We start from the raw sequence: 17701 nt of genomic DNA, 5'->3' as shown, positions 1-17701 counted from the left end.
TCCCCACCCCCAGCCCCAGCCATAACTCTAGCCTAAACCCATAGAGCCCCACTTTAGCGGTGAATCGACCTGAGCATGCAATACAGGTGTGTATGTGTGTGTGTGTGTGTGTGAGTGTACAGCATGTGTGTATGTGAGAGTAGGAGGCTACTGCAGAAAAGCCATAGGGAAAACGTTGACCACAGTGTGAGCAGCACACACACACAGAGCCAGCTGAATCTGCAATAAACACAAAGGAGTGAGTAGTGCACCTGCTGTAGCTGCATTATACACAGGAACAGGAAGAGCCATCACTGTATCTGTCTGAGGTTACCATATCAACACACACACACACTCACACACACACACACACACACATATACACACACCTGTCTTATTTTACTTCATCAATACACACGCGCCTCCGGTTACGATGTCAATACAGAGACAGACACCACTGAAGAGAGGACAATGGCAACGATCTGCAGAAAGCCATGGGGGTGGCCATGTGCTTCTGACACACTCCCGTTACAGATTGGTCACTCTAAAGGGACGTTCTCATCTTATCTGTTTAGCCTTTTGCTCACTGAAACCAGAGGAAACGGTAGAATGTTGACTGGTGGGATTTTAACTCCCTGATATTCAGTTTGCGGCTCCTATTGTCACGACTTTGCTTTGGCACAATCAGTGGATCGGCTAAATTTAGCACGGAAGCTGAGTGTGTGTGTTAGAGAGAGAGAGAGTTATGAGTAGACACTAACTGTAGTTTGCACACACACTCTCTCTCTTTCTTCTCTCTATCTTTGTCTCCACAGCTGCAGCTTGCGTCAAACATGCCTAATTGCTTTCTCCTTTCTATAGAGGTGGAACCCATAGTGGTTACTGTGACAACGCAAAATAGGCTCCTCTCTCATCAGGACCAGATGAACACTGATTACTTTCCCCCCTCCTCCCATGTTCTCTCCTTTCCTCTCCTCTCTGCTCCACAATCGTCTCGTTCCACTCCCCTTCCTGCATGACTACTGATAACTTCTCTGAAGAGAGGAAGGGGACAAGTGGAGGATTAAAGGACCAGAGGATGAAAGAGGAGGGATAGAGTTTGGTAGAGAGAAGGAGAGGGGAGATAAGGGAGAGGAGAGGTGGGGAGGAGTGGGAACAAAAGGTGATAGAGAAGAGGGGGACGAGAAGCAGCGAGGGGCGGAGCTGCTGGGGGGTGGTGACGACAATGCTTTGCCCAAGGTGAGCTCCAGTGTGGGAGGAGGATCAGAGGGAGAGACAGAACAGAGAGAGTCATTGCCTTTCTGAGAGAATATGAAGGTGTGGGGGGAGGGGGGATCATTTTGTTTGGCAATCCAAAAGGTTGTCCTTTACAAACGATAGAGGTGGATCCATACAAACAGAGACGACACCAACAGCTGTGGCCTCATCAAGGAACACATACATGGGCAGAGACCACATTGTTCCCGGACCCTGACACACTCTCGGCCTTCTCCTTGCTAGCTTTGATCCAACAAGTCTCTGACGCTTGACCTCAGCAGGAAATTACAACAACGATCCAAATGTCCAAATCTAATCTAGGCTCACGCCTCCACCTCCAGCGATGCCATTGCGGCGGGCGCGGGGGGGGGGGTCTGAAACGTTAAATCTGCTGAGAATCTGCTCAAAGCAGATCATCCCCCTTTGAACTCAGGGGAAGCTGCGGGATTTGGCAGTGTTAGGGGTCCGGGGAGCGGTGTGGTGTTGAGACCACACACACTCACAAGCATGCACACACACGCATGCTTTCAGACACAGACACATTAGGAGGAACTCATGACCTGTAAGGACACACAAAAGCATAGCAGAGCACATGGCCATCCTACATACATTCTGCAGTGAGTCTTGGTACTGTGTGAGTGAGGAGAGCTGAGACTCGGAGTGGTAGAGAGACAGCCCCTTCTTCAGTGTCTTCAGATCCCCTCCGTTCGCCTGGAGAGAGACAGGAAAAGACCAAATTAAAGATCAAGAGATATAGATTGAAAGAGAGGGATTGCAAGGGGGAGAAGAGGGATGGAGTGGATGAGAGGAGGGCAGAGGAAACATAAATAAGGGGGGGAAACAACGAGCATTCATTTTCAAAATGAATCATATTTGTATTTATTTTGATGAGACTGAATGTGCTTTGATGACTCAGGTCAAGCTTACAAATGGCAGAGCTTGGCTAGAGGGTCCGTTAGACGTTGGATGGAAAGTTGAAATGCCAGTGTGCATCGTTGAGTTGACAAATACCAGTTTATAAATGTCAGGTCTTGTTTGGCATCGCAACATACAGTTGTCATGAGGGAGAGGGAGGCAAATGCTGCAAATTGGACAATGTTTTCAAGGCAAGTGTGTGTGTGTGTGTGTGTGCGTGTGTGAGAGAGAGAGAGAGAGAGAGAGAGAGAGAGAGAGAGAGAGAGAGAGAGAGAGAATGGGAGTTTGGCTGGAGACTGAACGTGCAGATATTCTGACAACTTCCCCCAGTGTGTAAGTGTGTAAGTGTAGTGCATGTACAATGCAAGCGCTTCCTACTTGTGTGCATGTGCCCTGCATGCATGAGTGTCTGTGCATTTCTGCATTTCATGCCTGTTTGCATCTTTCTGTATGGCCGTTCACTCATCTCTGAGAAACATTCCCTCAGCACTGAAGCATTGAGCTCCCTCCACACTCCGCACCCAGCACACACACCTACCTTCAAGCAGAAGCACACACAATACCCCACACTAATTATGTTTGGTGTGACTGACTACATTTTAATAAACACTGTTTGTTTGGATTTGGATTGACGACAAGGATCTGGATCTACCAGGGTCTGGAACATTCCAGACAATTCCTTGGTAAACACTGCTTGTAATTCCACAACCTAGACAATAAAGCAGTCTCCTTGTTAATGGGGCCAGAGTTCACCCTCAGGTAAAGTGGGATTAGGGGCAGAGGTTAAATGTCTCCTACGTGGCTCCCCCTCCCACTCCTCGGGAACAGAGGAACAAACAAACCAAGCTCTTAGAAGGACCAGGCTGAGGAGGTCTGAAAGGTACGGATCCAGCAGAGACTAAAGGTAATAGGACCACATCCAAACGCGTCATCCTCTTTCACAGAGCGATAACGCCGCGTGCTGTTTAGCAATCCAAACGCCAAAGCCACGTTGAGAAATGCTTGCGACGGGAGACCTACAGTGTAAAAAAACCCGGAGAGAAAACCTTCAACCTTCCAAACGCACTGTCATGCCTTCCTAGAAGAGTACTACCTGTCACCTGAGGGTGGACGTAGAGGGCTCTAAGAAGTTGACGGGTACTTTGAATCCATCGAACATGGTGTCTTTGTACTTGTTTCATGTGTGCTGTTCTGCAGGCTTGTGTGCACACCCTGGCCCTCTGTGTGTGGGTGTTTGCTAATGGCTTTTACATAAGAGCAAACACTTCACTGCCTTTAACTGAAGTTTAGTAAATACAGCGTGAGGGTAGTTATGGTTATTGGACTGTTATAAAACTCTGTGTGTGTGTGCGTGTGTGTGTGCGTGTATGTGTGTGTGTGTGTAAATATAGAGATCACACAAACCCTCAGAGTTGTATGGAGAGACTTTTATGTAGAAAGGAAACTTCCAGCTGAGAGTAAATAACTTGTGTTTGCATTTGTCTGATCAAAACCCTTGAAACTCTTTCTCCTCTGAGAGGTTTTTGTCATGTGCTGGGGTATGTGAGTGTCTGTGTGAGAATGAAAGACTGAGCAGGGAATTTGCTTCTCAACATAAAATGAGCGGTGTAGCGGTGGTATTCTGCACAGAACTAAAGTACGCTGTGTGTACGTGTGTGTGTGTGTTTGTGTGTGTGCGTGTATGTATGTGTGTGTTTGTGTCAGATCCAGTTCTAAATACAGAATATGTGTTTGCTCTGTGTGTGTTTGTGTGTGTGTGTCTGTGTATACGTGTCTGTTTGTGTGTGTGTTTGTGTCAGATCCAGTTCTAAATATAGAATGTGTTTGTTCTGTTTGTGTGTGTGTGTGTGTGTGTGTGTGCATATACTTGTGGATTGCTTTCATGGGGACACAAGGCCCCAGACAGCCTTCTCTAAATAGGAGGCATGAAAAATGCAGGTGCTGTTATTTCTCCTCGGTTTCAACAGATTCTTTATCTATGTCCCCCTATGAATAGTTAAAGCTCAGGCCATTTCACTGTATTGAATTATTCACTTAAATCACTTCCCATCCATCCAAAAGGTAAACAAGCTCTCTCTCTCTTTCTCTCCCTCTCTTTAGTTTTTTTTTACTGATCTCTCTAAAGAGGGAAGTGAAGTTAGGAAAAGTCTAGTACAAACACAAGCACACAAGGGAACTAATATCTCTCCTTAGATCTTTCTATCCATGTATCTATCCATGTATCATGACTCTATATGGTCCCCATTTCTCATCTTCCTGCAGTGTACAACTCTACAGCATGCATATTCACCCCCTCCCTCTTTATAGTTTGCTTTGTTCATAATAATGAAGTATGGCGTGCATGTGTGTGTGTGTGTATGTGTAATGTGTGTCACGCGCCCTGTCATGCGAGAGAGTGACAGGGCAAGAGAGAGAAATAGTTTGGAGAGACTGTCTCTGTTGAAGAGAGGTTAGGTCCGCCTCACTTCTTCCGGGTCGTACCTGGCACAGCAGCTGCTTGTTGTCGTCTTCCAGCATCCTCACCTTGCTCTCCAGCTGCCGGATGTAGCTGGAGGACACATCTGGAATGCAAGGAAACAGACTGTAAAGACCTCTGCAGTTTTCAAATGCAGCGTTAAACCCTAACCCGTAAATCTTTAACCCTGACCAAAAACAGCCTCTGAAACCTGTACTGAATCTATCCCTGTGTCAACCTTTTAATAAAAGCCACTGCTGATATGAAGGTTCCTGTTTTTGATCCATGGATGCTTAGTAGTGTCCACAGACTGACTGCAGAACCAGTGATCGCAGGTGGAAATCCCCGTCCTTGTGTCTGCAAAAGGACCAATTAAATGGCGACATATTCGTCCACCGACGAATGACTTTAACGTTGAAAATATACCTGAACACTGCCCCCAGATTCAAAGAAGTACAAATTTCACATTCTAAATTCCATTTCAATACCTTCCAATAACCAACATGTGCGGCCATTTTGCCAAAACCAGAACGATGTTGAGTCCAGTGAGCAAACAGTTTCACTCCGGCCGGAGTGAATACCCATTAATGTGAGTACACTGTACCCTTGGTTTTTCTCTATTCACCCCCTGATTGACATGTTTGTGTGGTGCTCAACGCCCCTCAAATCCTTAATCCCCCCCCCCCTCCACCCAGCCTCCATTGTTGACACTCTTCCCATGGTGATTAAGTAGAAAGCTGCTAATCCAAAAATTGCTCTCTTTTAGCTCTGCGAGATGCCGATACTCAGGCCTATACACGATACATCACAAAGCTCCATCCTCGCTCAATTGGCATTTTAAGTTGAATACGTGGGCTGAAGTGATGGAGTTTCACCCACTGGGAAAATGGGTTTGGGATTAGATGAGCGGTGCTCGTGTCGTGGTTTAATTGTTTGTGTAAACAACAAAACTAGAACAACAGTGCTTAGGATGCAACCATACAGTACACACACACACACACACACACACACACACATAAAAAACACACATAAAACACACACAACGGCCCCCTAGACATTCTCCCTCAACCGTTTCAGTGGTTTTCTTAATGAGAGGAGAGGCTCCCATTAGAGTTGGAGGGAGGGAGGGAGGGAGGGAGGGAGGGAGGGAGGGAGGGAGGGAGGGAGGGAGGGAGGGAGGGAGGGAGGGAGGGAGGGAGGGAGGGAGGGAGGGAGGGAGGGAGGGAGGGAGGGAGGGAGGGAGGGAGGGAGGGAGGGAGGGAGGGAGGGAGGGAGCAAACTTGTTCCCCGCCATTTCCATCATGCAACAGACAGACCCTAGACAGGAACACACCTGTTTTCGTAAATCTACTTCTAAAGAAAGAGAGACAGAAGGAGAGAGAGAGAGAGAGAGAGAGAGAGAGAGAGAGAGAGAGAGAGAGAGATGGGGCAGCAGGGCAAAGTGCAGGTGGAAGGAATAAACATGAAAGCGATAGATGAGACGGAGAGGTAAATGGAAGGCAGGACACAGAGACGGGAGGCAGAAGAGGAAGCCGAGGCAGGGAGGCAGCGGAACTAATGCCTCCCAGACGACCAGCCTGAGGAGCCCACTGACGGAGGCCCTACACCCTACACACTAGAACCCCATGTCTAGCAAATCAGTCTGTCTCTCTTCTTTTTCCTCATGGCCAAACAAGCAACGTTATGCCATGTTGTGTGTAGAACCACGATCCACATAATCCCCAATAGGGATGTTCCAAGGGGTCTTGTATGGGTGATATAGAGATGCACAACTAGCTAGCCCTAACATCAGACGAACGATCAAACAACCCTAACCATATACCAGTAGGTCCAGTAGACCTTACCCTCTGTCCCTGACGACAGAGGGTGAGCCACACCATCCAACCATGAGGTGTCATTCCTAGCCATGATCGTAGACCTCACCCCCTACACCCCATACACCCTCTGATCCTAGACCAGGGCTACCTGCCTATGTGACCAGCATGTGGCAGTGTTACACAGTCTGCCTAGGGCAGATCCTACTGCATTGTCAGGGTTTATTGGCTGTGGATTGCAGCTGTCTGTCCTTTCTCGAAAGCGAGAGGGAGAAAAGAGGAGGAACTGATGGTGATTAACTTGATTCACCTCAATAGATTATGATGTGACTCTAAGGAGAGAAGAGAGAGAGAGAGAGAGAGAGAGAGAGAGAGAGAGAGAGAGAGAGAGAGAGAGAGAGAGAGAGAGAGAGAGAAAGAAAGAAAGAGATAGAGAGAGAGAGAGAGAGAGAGAGAGAGAGAGAGAGAGAGAGAGAGAGAGAGAGAGAGAGAGAGAGAGAGAGAGAGAGGGTTGGGGAGTGAAACAGGGGGGGAAGGGAGTCAGAGGAAGAGAAAGGGAGAAATGAGAAAGAAAGAGATGAGAAGAACTAAAGTGAGAAAACCAAAAGCTAAAAGAAAGAGAATGAGGAACAGAGGCTCCAAACTGACAGAGGAACCGAAGTAGGGCTGTGTGAAGTGTCTCTCCAAAGGAGCAGGCGAGGTCAAGTGAGATAAGGAGACAAGATGAAAGAAAGAAGGAGGGAGAAAGAAAGAGACAAAACAACATTGAGGAATGGCCAGTGGGACTAAGCCTCTTTGCCTTCCTTGTGACCCTGTAATCCAACTAGAGTACAGCCTGGTCACCTGACCTGCAACCAGCAGCACTATGCAAGCCGATTACCAAACCACACCAGACCACACCACACTCAACACACCACACCAGACCACACCACACTCAACACACCACACCAGACCACACCACACTCAACACACCACACTCAACACACCACACCAGACCACACCACACCAGACCACACCACACTCAACACACCACACCAGACCACACCACACTCAACACACCACACCAGACCACACCACACTCAACACACCACACTCAACACACCACACCAGACCACACCACACCACACCACACCACACCACACTCAACACACCACACCAGACCAGACCAGACCACACCACACCACACCAGACCACACCACACTCAACACACCACACCAGACCACACCACACTCAACACACCACACCAGACCACACCACACTCAACACACCACACCAGACCACACCAGACCACACCACACTCAACACACCAGACCACACTCAACACACCAGACCACACTCAACACACCAGACCAGACCAGACCAGACCACACCACACTCAACACACCAGACCACACTCAACACACCAGACCACACTCAACACACCAGACCAGACCAGACCAGACCACACCACACTCAACACACCAGACCACACTCAACACACCAGACCACACTCAACACACCAGACCAGACCAGACCACACCACACTCAACACACCAGACCACACTCAACACACCAGACCAGACCAGACCACACTCAACACACCACACTCCACCATACCATGCCACAACACACAAGACCACTCACCTACACCTTACCTAACACACACACACACACACCTTCAGAATGTACAGTTGACTACATGGATGCTACTACTACACTCCCCCCCTCCCTCTTTTCATCTCTTCAGCCTCTCTATGACGACATCCCGTCCAGTACTACACTGATCTCAGCTCAGACTGATTACAATACTCTAATCCATCTTTGATCATAATCTGGACCATAGCCTAGGGAAAGCCTGCCACAGAAAATGGAGAACCACAACACAATTGTATAGGTGATACATACCTATGTATAGGCATAAACATAAACCTATGTCTACAAATGTTCTACCAACTTGGTAACACTGTTGAAACACCGTACAGATTATGTCCTCGGATGGAAGACTGGCTGTATGGGTCCTTGACCAAGATTTGTCCCTGGTTATGTAATCAATTAAAATCAAATTAGACCCCTTCGCCCTTCTCAAATACCCCATGCTGTCACAGAAGTCTCATAAAACACACCCTGCACCTCGCTCTTTTTCTTCCTCTCTCTTTCACTCCCCCCACCTCCCCTCCCCCCACCTCCCTTCCTTCACACACAGTATGAAGTGCTTGTAAAAATATACACTCACGAGCCCTCCCTCTGGCCAAACTTACATGCTCTTTATGAAATATGCATGGGTAGCACTATTCTTCTGTTCTCCCAATTCTCCATACACAAATGATGAGAGGTTTAGAAAAAAACAGATATACTATCTCTCTCCCCTTCTCTCTTTCTTGCTCTCTTTAACCTCCTCTCTCTCTCTCTCTCTCTCTCTCTCTCTCTCTCTCTCTCTCTCTCTCTCTCTCTCTCTCTCTCTCTCTCTCTCTCTCTCTCTCTCTCTCTCTCTCTCTCACCCTCTTCCTCGCCGTCCTTTGAGAAGTCTCTGAGGTAGACGCTAAGGAATGATTTCAATTACATTTAGCTGGGGAGATAAAGGGTGGGGGCTGGTTACACACACACACACACACACACACAGACACACACACAAGGTAGGCGCGTCCAAAGCCAGGGACTGATTTCAATTATGGGAGAAGGAGGCAGGGCTGGGGCTAGCAGGGGCCACTAGAGCAGACAAACACAGATGTATTGTTCCACGCCCCTCTGCTCTCCTCTCTTTACATTACTTTCCCTCTCTCCCTTCTCCCCAGCCCCCTTCCTCTCTCGCTCTTTTCCTCTCTCGCTCTTTTCCTCTCTCTCTGCTCTCTACAGTCACCTGACCCTGTCTGATTCTCATAGAATTTCACAGAAAACTCCAAGGCAGGTTAGACAGGCTCCAACCCTTCCCCCTGCTCAGTATAGAATACTGTATCAGTATCAGTCTTTTAGTTTATCGGTTCCCTGTGCTAAGAAGCCCATCATACTCTACACACAGTACTGCTGATACACACAAACACACAACAGGGTAGTGACGGAGTCAAAGGCTGGTGAGACTGCCTATGACGTCCGTCCGGGCAAAAATGCCTAAACTACAGTTGGTAGAACCTACAGTGTATCAATGACAGGATTCAATGTTCATAAAGTTGGTTCAGTAAACAGCGAATTGGCTGAGTGAAGCCACAGAAAGGCCTACCCAGGTACAGCCAGTCAGGGATAGGGCTAAGGAAAGGATGCAGGGATACATCATCCAGTCCAGATAATGTTACTGTTTAACAAACGGCAGCATGAAGAGGCCAGGTCATGCTCTGCCTGCTGTAAGCAGATAGCAGCGTAGAAAGGAACCGGAGAGTTTAAATTGACTGAAAGGGGAAGTTGGTCTTAAAGCAGTGCTAATTCATAAACCTATTTTTTTTCAACATCGTTATCACGGTTACGTCCGAGATTCGCTCAAGGAATTTCACGACTCTCATCCATCATACGCATAACAACACCTGAACACAGACAAACACACACACACAGCCATACAAACTTTGCACACCTTTTTGCAAACACCACGTGCATTTTCCACCCTGTCCTTTAAGGGCGCGGTCTACAGTTCCGAACAACATAAACCACTTCACACACACATACACTCACACACACACAAACACACACACACTAGACCCCCAATGCTGACCACAAGGCAGAGAATATGGTGTCCTACAATTCCAGTCAGTCAGCATATGTCCTGCTCTGTAGGGAGAAGGAGGCTGAATAGCGGAATGACATTGAGGGATGGAGCATTATTCCAAATCCACAGCTTGTGTCGTCAAAATGAATTTGTTTTTCGCTGAGTCTGTTCATCATCCTGAGGTGATGGTCACACACACACGCACGCACACGCACACACCAAGCTGATAATAGAGATGGCTTAAGTGATGGAGTGTCTGTTTACTCTACAGGACCCGTGGGAGGAGCCTTATCAACAGTGTGAAGAACCAGGGACAAGCACAGAGAGAGATAGAGAGGGCGAGGGAGAGAGAGAGGGAGAGGGAAAGAGAGATAGAGAGGGAGAGAGGGAGAGGGAGGGAGAGAGGGAGAGGGAGATGGAGAGGGAGAGGGAGAGAAACAGAGGGGGAGAGGGAGATAGAGAGGGAGAGGGAGAGAGAGAGAGAGAGAGAGAGAGAGAGAGAGAGAGAGAGAGAGAGAGAGAGAGAGAGAGAGGGAGTGGAAGGGGGAGAGGAAGAGGGAAAGGGAGAGGGACAGAGAGAGAGAGAGAGAGAGAGAGAGAGAGAGAGGGACAGAGAGAGAGAGAGAGACAGAGAGAGAGAGAGAGAGAGAGAGATAGAGAGAGACAGAGAGAGAGAGAGAGACATGGAGAGAAAAAGGAAGGAAGAAAGGAAGAGGGGAGTGCATTCATGCCCTTGCAGACACGCTGCTGTCACTATCAATCTCTGTTAGAGCTGTGGAGAGGAGAGTAACGAGGCACAACACTAAGTCACAGCACGCACACACACACACGGACAGACACAGAAAATATACCAGCCAGACTCTCGTCTCAATTTGCACGTACACACACGAACACATGAATTGAAGTAAACATGGAGCACATCTTATCCGCTTCCCTGCTTTTCATTCAAATCAGCTACACCAATCAAACTATCTTTTGAATACATTTTCATAAGTCACCTAGGTACCGTGTTTGTGTATCTCATGCCATTTCATTGGACTAACAAAATTCCGTTCTACTAGGGTGTTTGTCTATGTACACAATGACGGTAGCCTTATAAACAAAAAGTATCACCAGACGTCTCTAGAAACTGTAGGAAACCTGTGTGTGTGTGTGGGTGTGTGTGTGTGTGTGTGTGCGAGATAGAAAGATAGAGAAAGAGAGAGAGAGAGAGAGAGAGAGAGAGAGAGAGAGTCAGAGAGAGAGAGTCAGAGCGTGATCGTGTTCTGACTTTCTCTGAAAGTCAAACAAAACACTTGTAAGAGCAACTCTCTGAGTATTGTGTGTGTATTATGTGTATGTATATCTGTTACAGCCTGTGTGTACTGTGTACATACCTCCAGGTATCAAGACTAATCATTTTTGCTGTTCACCATTTTGGTTCACCACCTGGCTGACCACATGCTTCATTGTGTGAGGTGTTTAACCATAGAATGTGCACCATTGATAGAGTCTTTTATGATGCCAGGTCTCCAGCTTTCAAGTAAGACTACTTGGTTCTTTTCAGGGGCGTTTGTGTGCATTTTGAGTACAGTACAGTTTGTTCAATTGCTTTTATGCTGAGGCAACTTTTTCTATTCAGGCATTTGAAGTACTGAGTGTCTAAGATGTATTGCCTTAATTTCTTACAGCTGTATAATCTCTGGATATTGCATGATTTATTCAGTAAGCCTATTCTCTCTTTCTTTCTCTCTCTCTCTCTCTATCTCTCTCTCTCTCTCTCTCTCTCTCCTATACTAATTTAGAGACAAGTAGGGTGCAATTTGTGCAATATTGCTGATTGTGCAACCAGTAGCTGAAAGAGCAACCAGAAACTGAAGTGACAGTGTGTAAAGTGACTTGTGTGAGTGTCAACAGTGTATCAATGTCCATATCAATGTTCTTTCAGAAGCCTGATGGCCCTTGAGGTAATAGCGGAGCTCTCGTCAGTGCAGCCATACTGCAGGCGCACCGGAAACAGAATCCCATGGCATCCAGGATGTCCCCGTGCAGGACACAGAACGGTGCAGTTTAAATGGGATCCCATTCAAGCCCCCAAGGCTTGTACATCATTGACACAGTATCTCGCAGAGAAAGTCCCTCTGCAGTCTCACTCAATACCCCTGGCGATAAATTCATCCCCTCATCTTTTGTGCAGGCCATGGATGTAATCACTTCAGAGAATAGTAGGTTACCATAGCATCTTACAGTGATGCCTAACCTCACTGAAACAATTTAACAACTTTACAATCACTGTTCTGAGCAGTTGACAAGATGCTGTTTAATCATGATAAAAAGCACAATTGTGGTATTTGTTTGATGCTAGAAAAAGAACACTGAAGGCAAACAGGTTACAGTGAAGGTATGTGGCCCATAGGCAACATATTGCCAGACTCTGGACTTGACTGTATTGTATTGTGTATCATAAAAAAGTTCAATTGTTCAATCTTGCACGCCCAGCTTGAACAAACACTTGTATCTGTTCAAAGTTCAAGGGCAGCTCCAGGCTTCAGTACAGGTACAGAACCCTCCCCCTCCCCCCACAGACCGCAGCACTCTGAGGAGGGCTATATGAGAAGGAAGGGCCATGTACCAGGGAAGGGGGAAGTACCTTTGTGCCCCCTGCTTGGATTTGATTACATTCTCCACTACCTCCACTGACGACTCCTCCCTACAATTCCTGTGTGTGTATATATGTGTATGTGTGTGTGTGTGTGAGAGAGAGAGCATGAGTAATGGGAAGAGTAAAGGGTCACGAAGGTGGAGCCTTGTTATACAGCCTAACCACAAGTTGTGTTGCCATTTTGAGCAACATACTGTAGCACCAGGTGGTCTAAAGCTGCAAACGTCCTTTTCCGTGGCCGTTGGCACTGTTAAAACCAGCTCTACTCCTTCCTGAAATACCATTGCACGTTATCCATGCGAGCGTATATAATCCATGCGATATATAATCCAATGTGAGTGATAGGGCTACATTCGAGGCGTTCTTCCCGTCATTCAACAAAGCTAGACAAACAGCCTGCCGGGTGGCTGGCGGGCTGCTCTGACACATGGAGGACTTGGCTTGATTCAAAAATAAACACATGAACAAGACAAGCAATGGAAGGCCGCTCAGAGTGGGACCAGGAGAGACGTGGTGAGGGGAGATAGACTGCATACCAAACCATTGATAAGGAGGTCTCCTAGCAACAAGCTCTGACTGTTTGACTTAGGGGTCTGTCTGTTCTCTTGAGTTCAGCTTCTCATCATGACTGTATGACACTACTTTGGGTACTTCTGTCCTCTGGCTGGTAGACTGATTCTGGGAGAACGTATGGTTTAAGGAGTGTATGTGACAAACAGTGAACTAGACTAGAATAAGTGTGCATGTGTGCCGTTGAGTTTGTGAGTGAATGTGCATATGTGTTTACACAGCCACAGGCTTAAAATGAACTACACCTAGCACTCCTTCTCAGACACACAAACATGGGAAGCAAGGAAGTATATCTATATAAGTATAGGAAATATATCTGACAGAACATTGACTGTAGGCCTACAATATGCTTGAAGATGAGATCTAATGGCACACATCAGAACCCAGACCAGTACAGACTCAAAGGCTTTTTCAAATGGAAAAGTAGCGTTGAAAAGAATGTTAAGCCATTGTAAAATGATTTAATCTCTGTGGCAACTGGCAAGTGTAAGGTTTGCATGCAAATTCGAACTGATTCCTCAAACACACAAGAGCTGACCTAAAATGACTTGGAAAAGAAAACATTTCCATGTCAGAAAAAAATGTGCTGCAATTTCACTTCTATCAGAGAAAACGATTACCATAATGCTAATGCAAATTGCATGGTAGGCTTGTGGTTGGAAAAGCAATGTAACGTAGCATTTATGAAAATCCATCCATTTAGCATTGTCGCAAAAGCTAACATTTCACACTGCAAACTGATTTATTAGTCTTAGACAGAAAACATTTTGCCCAATGTCAAATGCACTTTTCACTAAATATTTCAGTTTGTCTTTCAATGTTGGAATTACAAGAGAGTGAGTGAGTGAGATTGTGACCCATTTCTATCATAAGGCATCTATTAAAGCCTCAGACTGTATGTCTTCATCGTCAGCCCTGGCTCATGTTCTCCAGCTACATTGACATCTACAATTTCAGTTTTCAGGATGACTGTCTTGCCATATTCAATAGAATCTGACCCCGAGAGCACAGCAGGCTCCAATCTCTCTCTCAGGGAGTCATGAAGATGTGCATTATGTGTGTGCAGGCTTCAAGGTGTCACTGCAAAAGTGGGTGTGCCCTTTTGCTGATTCCAAAAAAGAGGGTATCTGTGTGTGTGTGTGTGTGTGAGAGAGAGAGAGAGAGAGAGAGAGAGAGAGAGAGAGAGAGAGAAAGAGAGAGAGAGAGAGAGAGAGAGAGAGAGAGAGAGAGAGAGAGAGAGAGAGAGAGAAAGAGAGAGTCTTAAGAACAGTAACAATAGACGTGGGAAAAAGTGGATGCACTGGAATGACAATGAGTGACGTAAAAATAACTAGAAAAGGAGGTTCTACCATCTGAATATGAATGACCTGTACACAATAGATACATACGAGGGGAATGATGTATTGGATAGTTTCTCTTTTTTGTGTTTCTTTAAACAGGACTAGAATTATTTTGAGACAGCTTTTCACTAACCCCTTCCCGCCTCCCCCAGAAAACATGCATTTGCTGTAACTTATAACTTTAAGGTTAGTTGCACCTATTTTATATTATTGAGTACAGTGTAAAAGTGATTGAAACAACATTGAATAAACAGCAACTGGAAACTAGAAATTATGACGGAACAATCAGTGGAAAAAAATATCTTGTTTTGGCCATGGAAGTGTTTTGGAATGGACGGTCATTATAGTCTTCTCCTGCCCCTGCTATGTCCTGGACACACTTCAAACAGACCTCTCAGCTGAGCTCACAAATCTGATAATCATTTGGCCTCCACATTGCATTTCCAGATTATCTCAATTAAAATGAAGCCCTGAGAGTGGAACACAGGGATATTTTCATCCGTTAATGAGGACACTATTTTGGGGATAGTGACATAACATTTGATGTCGGGGAACTTTTGATAAGTTGTGAGGGTCACATTCAATTCAAACATATAAGCAGCTTTTCCAAATAAGCACAGAAAATACACCCTTATGTGACCCTGTCACTCTAACCCATGAACTCTTATCTGTTGAGACACTTACAACCCCATACTCATTTCCTTGACAACACTCTACAGCTATAAAAGTTTCACAGCTGGCTGCCATAACCCTAAATGCATTAGGCTGGTGCAGTCCTCGGATATTCTGACAGGCTTGACATTTGACCTGGCCTAACTCTGTAGCCAACCCTGCCGGTTCCCTTGTCTTATCTGTGACTAGCCAGGCAAGAGAGGTGAGCCTCAAAGGTTAGCCTGCTGAGTTCAAATAGTTCCTGAGTGGAGATAAATACAGCCAAGTAAAATTAGTTCCTTACTGGGAGAGAACAGGAGTAGGGGAAAGAGTTGTGTTAGGAGTAGGAACAATAAAGATGTAAAAGAGAATGCATGAGAGTTGGGAGTAGTACAAATAAACTGTGTGTGTGTGTTTGTCAGCAAGCCCATGTCTGGAACATGAAAAGAGCTTGACGACAATGCCACAATTGGGGAAACATTTAGATACATTTGACTTAGCCTAGGCTACTACTGCAGTGCCCAATGGCAACACAAACTAATGCAGTGCACTTCATCTTGTTTATGGTTGTCAGATGTTATATTGTACACAAATACGTGTTCCCAGGAGCATCTTCATGCATATAAACAAAAAGGAAGTTTCCTGTGAAGTCTGTAAATTGTGACATGCTCAGGCCTCACATTGTCATCTGAATGTATTTAAGTAAATCAATGACATGTCAAGTGAGGTAAAGTTCATATATCTTGGATGTCAAGAAAGTAGTGTCCCCAAAAACAGGTGCCCCAACATTTGACCACAACATACAGCAGAAACAAGTGTGTGTGTGTGTGTGTTCAGTCCCGGTCTAGTTAGCCCATGGCTGAGATCTTGTTTGAGGGGCTGACGCGATGCACCCATTCTCCCATTCACCGTGGTAGGCCTTTGAAGAGCCCGCTCCACCATTGTCTGCAAAACAATACTGTCGGACAGATGGCCAGGGCAGACACACACACACAGTCGCTATGACCCCCTCCAGTCCTAGCACCAGACAGTGGCAGGGGTACAGTTTGACCCCCTCACCTTCTTTAACAACCTCCCACCCCCCACCCAACCCCACTCCACCCCCCACCCAACCCCCTCCACCCCCCACCCAACCCCCTCCACCCCCCACCCAACCCCACTCCACCCCCCACTCACACCACACACATACACCCTGCTGGTTTCTGTCTGAGGTGGGATAAGAGTTGAAGACTTCTGGAGATGAGCAGAATCAGAGACTCGTACTTATTTCAATGTTGGTGATAGTGTGACTATGATAACTGAGAAAGAAAGAAAGAGAGAGAGAGAGAGAGAGAGAGAGACCCTAACAGATAGTGTCTGAGGGATTAAGAGATTGTCCATGATTAAAACAAGAAGCCAACTTGCTAAAGAGAAGCCAATTGTGTTTGGGTTCTCAGCCCCCCCCCCCCCCGGAATATGACACAGGAGCCAAGGGGCTTAGTAATGTAGTTAGTTTGCTCTATGTTTGAGATAATGGAATAACAAACCCCTTTTCCTGTACCGCCCTGCTCTTGTTGACCCAGCATAAAAGTATTGACCCATGAAATATGTGTCACTACACAAGCCCACAATAAAGGTCAAGATTAAGATTTCAGACAGCCTACATTTTCTCCTACTGAAAACTCCATAAACTGTGTTTCCCCGGTAAGTCCCCAAAACGTGTACTGCCCAGAACAACTGTTAAAGGATTTAGAAGGTTCCTTCAGCCCATCGTCAGACGCGTTTTCAAGGACGTTTCTCCAATTAGCCATCTGACTTATGCACCATATAGTATTCCAGTTAGTTGGTAGTTAGGAAGTGGCGATGAAAGACAAATTCTAAAACGAAAGATAACAATTATTTTAAAACCTATTGAATTGCATTTGTCAGACAATCTTTTTGCGGTGACTCAGCCAGTGGTTACACAACACGTTTCTAATGCAGGTCTGCTCTTCCATGTAACTAGTGTCTAGGCCTGTCTAGTCATACATTATGAATGTGTGTTTGTGTGTGCAGACAAGCGTGTGTGGTGTGTGAGAGAGAGAGAGAGAGAGAGAGAGAGAGAGAGAGAGAGAGAGAGAGAGAGAGAGAGAGAGAGAGAGAGCAGAAGAGATGGAATCTGTGTGAGTGTATGTCACAGTGTCCCATCCAATGGGCTGTGTCTGTCTGGCTAGCACTGCCTCCAACCTTGTGTAACCTTTGTGATGCTAGGTCATTGAGTTTGTATCGAACCTGCTGCTGCCTCTTCTTGTACTCATCAGCTACAGCCTGGTCTTCCTCTCATCACTGTGTACTCCATTAAAATTACACTCAGTCACCAACTCCTTATTTGACCCCTCAATCTCTGTTGACCCCAGCCTCTCTCTTCTCTTCTTCCCCCTCTTTCCCTGT

At 46.3% G+C, this 17701-nt stretch overlaps 1 protein-coding gene across 2 annotated transcripts in view; it reads right to left on the bottom strand.

The window, feature by feature from the left end:
- ccdc85ca (coiled-coil domain containing 85C, a) overlaps nucleotides 1-17701 on the bottom strand; it is a 34074-nt gene that overhangs the window by 5240 nt on the left and 11133 nt on the right. For both annotated transcript variants that reach the window (XM_084675737.1, XM_084675731.1), the window contains 2 exons: nucleotides 4633-4712; nucleotides 1846-1947 (listed from right to left, as the gene is read on the bottom strand). In XM_084675737.1, coding sequence (XP_084531863.1) covers nucleotides 1846-1947; nucleotides 4633-4712 — 182 coding nt within the window. The remainder of the gene's footprint in view (nucleotides 1-1845; nucleotides 1948-4632; nucleotides 4713-17701) is intronic.

The sequence above is a fragment of the Hypomesus nipponensis genome, chromosome 3 (genome assembly GCF_054491055.1).
Source record: "Hypomesus nipponensis isolate SF chromosome 3, ASM5449105v1, whole genome shotgun sequence".
Classification (NCBI taxonomy): Eukaryota; Metazoa; Chordata; class Actinopteri; order Osmeriformes; family Osmeridae; genus Hypomesus; species Hypomesus nipponensis.
Note: the sequence above shows the minus strand (reverse complement) of the source record. Positions and strands in the feature narration are given on the sequence as shown.